At 42.0% G+C, this 3,315-nt stretch overlaps 1 protein-coding gene across 1 annotated transcript in view; it reads left to right on the plus strand.

Moving 5' to 3' along the window:
- The window catches only part of LOC108802793 (fish-egg lectin-like), a 5,576-nt gene extending 5,245 nt beyond the window's left edge, over window positions 1-331 (plus strand). Inside the window, exon 4 of the mRNA XM_018574652.1 lies at window positions 131-331. Within this exon, the coding sequence (XP_018430154.1) occupies window positions 131-299 (169 nt within the window). The 3' untranslated portion in view covers window positions 300-331. The remainder of the gene's footprint in view (window positions 1-130) is intronic.
- Window positions 332-3,315: the final 2,984 nt, after the last annotated feature.

Here is a 3,315-nt window from a genome sequence, read left to right on the forward strand (position 1 = left end):
AGCTGAATCTGGTGGCACACTGCAAGTACCATCTCCACTTCTGTCCACCGCCCTCCATTTTTCGTACTTGATATTGGTATATTCAGGCTGTATGGGAAATATAACTAATAAGAAATACTTTCTCTTGCAGGGAGGGCATCACTAAATCTACCCCACTGGGTACATCATGGGTCTTCCAGGACTTCTGTGGCACATTTAAGCACGTCACTTATGATGATGGCATTTTGTGGCTTCTTGATCAGTACGGAGACATCTATCGATGTTCAGACACCAGCAAGAATATTAATAATAATGAATGATGAAATATAAGTATGCGGATGGTGGGTTGAACGTGTGTGCTGAAACTTTTCTCCTATAGCGCACCCACTGCTGTCGATGTTATCAGTTCAGTTTATAGTTTTTACATTTGTACAATGCAGCTTAAAGCCAAGCCAAATTTTAATTGTCATTTTGGATACAGTGGAGGTTTTTTTTTTTAAATTGTGGCCCCAGGAGGTGTTTAAAATTAAAAGAAAGCAGCTCTGGCTGCAATAATGACTTTCTGTGCGGTGCTGTTCTCCTTTCTGCCACTAGATGCCCTCAGTCTTCAGAGTTGAATGCCCCACCGGCATTTTTTTACCTGAAAAACTGAGGACATATTGTGAGTGCAGGGTGTCATATACCTGCACCTTGAGGGGAAGTCATCACAGCGCACTGTATTTATATTATATATAATGATGCAGAGAATAAGGCTTACATCATTATGTAAGTGCCACTCTCTGCATCATATAACATTTCCAACTGCTTGGAGAAGATCTGAAGATGACAAAGGCACCGCATATCAATTGACTGACCTAATACATAAGAATACACTGCCAGGGGGACATTTGGAGGGAGCACGTGAGAAGGGGGGGGGCACAGAGCTCAGGGTTGGGTTTTAAAATCCCTGTCTGCCTTTTATTTCTAAAATGGGGGTATGTTTGTCACCGTGACAGGGAGGCACAACAGCAATAAAGATATTGTCAGAAGGTGAGGAAGAGATGGGAAATATATGCAATATGGACATAGACATCAATAGAAACACAATATACTGTATATGTTACAATCTGACTCTACAATCTCCTTAGATTTATCAAAACTATGTAATATGAGGATCAACCTAAACTCTCCAATCAATTTGTATCCAATGAGGTGACCCCTTGAACTGTATTGTTATGGGTAGATTGTACCATGTGCGGTGAACTAGAGGTGCTAACCCTTCCCGGATGTATCCAAAAATAAATGAAAATATTTGGTTGGAGTTGGTCTTTAAAGTTTAAAACGTTGTCTCAAATTAGCATGCCTTTAGTTTAATATGTAGATTGGGTTTACGCTTATATGTTGTGTTATTAATGGACTACAGAACACTTCCCCCTCTTTTATAGAGGTGAGTAGAGGATATATTCTGTAACCCTGCCCTTTAATCTAGCCCTCTCTAGCTTACTTTACTGGAGTCACTGGAGACTCCTACAACCACTGGACCAGAGTGTTGGGGAAGAGACCTTTGTCCTCATCGACATGGGGACAAGGTGCTTTTCCAGGGGGTCCCCCCTAGCAAAGCACCCTCAGAATGTTAAGGGCATGTGGCCTGGTATGGTGCAGGAGGTGGCGGGCACACGCCCTGCTTTGCCAGGCTGCTTCTCAGAACACTGGTCTGATAAGGAATTTTAGGGGGAACCCCATGCATTTGTTTTTTGTTTTTGTTCTGGCGTTGGGGTCCCCACTAAAATTCCTACTACACTGGTATGAATTGGGGAGGGGTCTCCACGCTGGGTTTTTTTTCTGAACAATTAACAGCACAAGTTTATTGCGAATGACATTCGGAAAAAATTTGGATGCATTCGAAATTTTGTAATCGAAAAATTCGGATTTGTTATTTCTTTCATTTGGAAATTGAGATGCATGTGAATTTCTGAAAATTCCTACGAATTTCAATTCGGAATGAAACAAATCACACATGTCTAGTACAGAGAGAATAAGAAGGCTGGTGATGCTGACCTCCTAAAACACTTGTTGTGTAGATGTCTCTTGCTTCAGTACTTCCTGAATCATTGACCCAGTACAAGCATGCAGGAAGTAAATTTGGGGTGAGTCAGAACTCAGAATCAATGACCCATAATGGATTGATGTGATGGCCCGGCAACCAGCATTTTCTGAAGTAGAGGTCAGCAACTGGAAATGTCATAAGAATTCCAGAATTTGCCAGATTCAAAGAAGAAGACAAAAGCACACATTTCAAGTAATTCACATTTATTATAAAAACATTTAGGAACATGTATTGACATCAGTAAAAATGAGTTCCGTTTAGATGAAATTTATCAGTATGGTGAATAAGAATGAATTGCAGCAGGGCTAATGCCATCCATGATCTAATGATCCATTAACATTGATCATAAGTAATAGCCAGCGTTGCAACACCTTGTGCCACACTTGCTATTTTTCCGGCAATATAAATTGTCCTCATGACATATTTAACAAATGTTTTAAACTTTCCCTTCTTCTTGCCAGGTGCTGGTTTATAAACCTTGATCTAGAAAAGAAGCAGATATGTATTATCAGTATCAAAAAACCTGAATATTTCATTGGAGTCAGTCCACCTTAAACTGTTATTTTTCTACTATGATAGATGAACTACACTACTGTATTTAGTAACAGCTGTGATATTTGGGAAAGTTAGCACAATGGTGAGCGGTTCATGACCAGCCTCAAATCTGTTTTAACATAAAAAGGACAGTCTTATTTATTCCATAACAGAAAATAGCTTTCTTCAGCAGCACAACATAAAGTCCACTTGTCTTTCAGAAAACAGAAATACCGTATTTTGCGGTCCATAAGACGCACCGGACCATAGGACGCAGGGAGGTCCGGCGCGCCTTATGGAGCACTCGAGACTGTAGCTTCTGTCACAGCTTCTATGACAGAAGCTGTGACAGAAGCTGCAGTTAGTGACCGCTGAGACAGGTGGCGCCGTGATTACAGCGCCAGGTTCTCAGTGATGACACAGAGCAGGCGAAGAACGTCTATTCTTCGTCTGCTCTATGGTTATCTCGATCGTCGCCGCTGCTCGGTTTTAATACGAGTGATCTCATTAGATCACTCGTATTAAACGAGCAGTGGCTCCTGCTGCTGTACTCGATCGCCGCCGCCGCTGCTCGGCTTTAATACGAGTGATCTCGTTAGATCATTCGTATTAAACGAGCAGTGGCTCCTACTACTCGCCCGGCGCCCGGAACTGCATGTCTCGGGCGTCGGGATTCGCTCCATAAGACGCAGGCACTTTTTCCCCCTCCTTTTGGG

This window comes from Nanorana parkeri, unplaced genomic scaffold (genome assembly GCF_000935625.1).
Source record: "Nanorana parkeri isolate BGI_ZX_2015 unplaced genomic scaffold, ASM93562v1 scaffold3118, whole genome shotgun sequence".
NCBI classification, from domain to species: Eukaryota; Metazoa; Chordata; class Amphibia; order Anura; family Dicroglossidae; genus Nanorana; species Nanorana parkeri.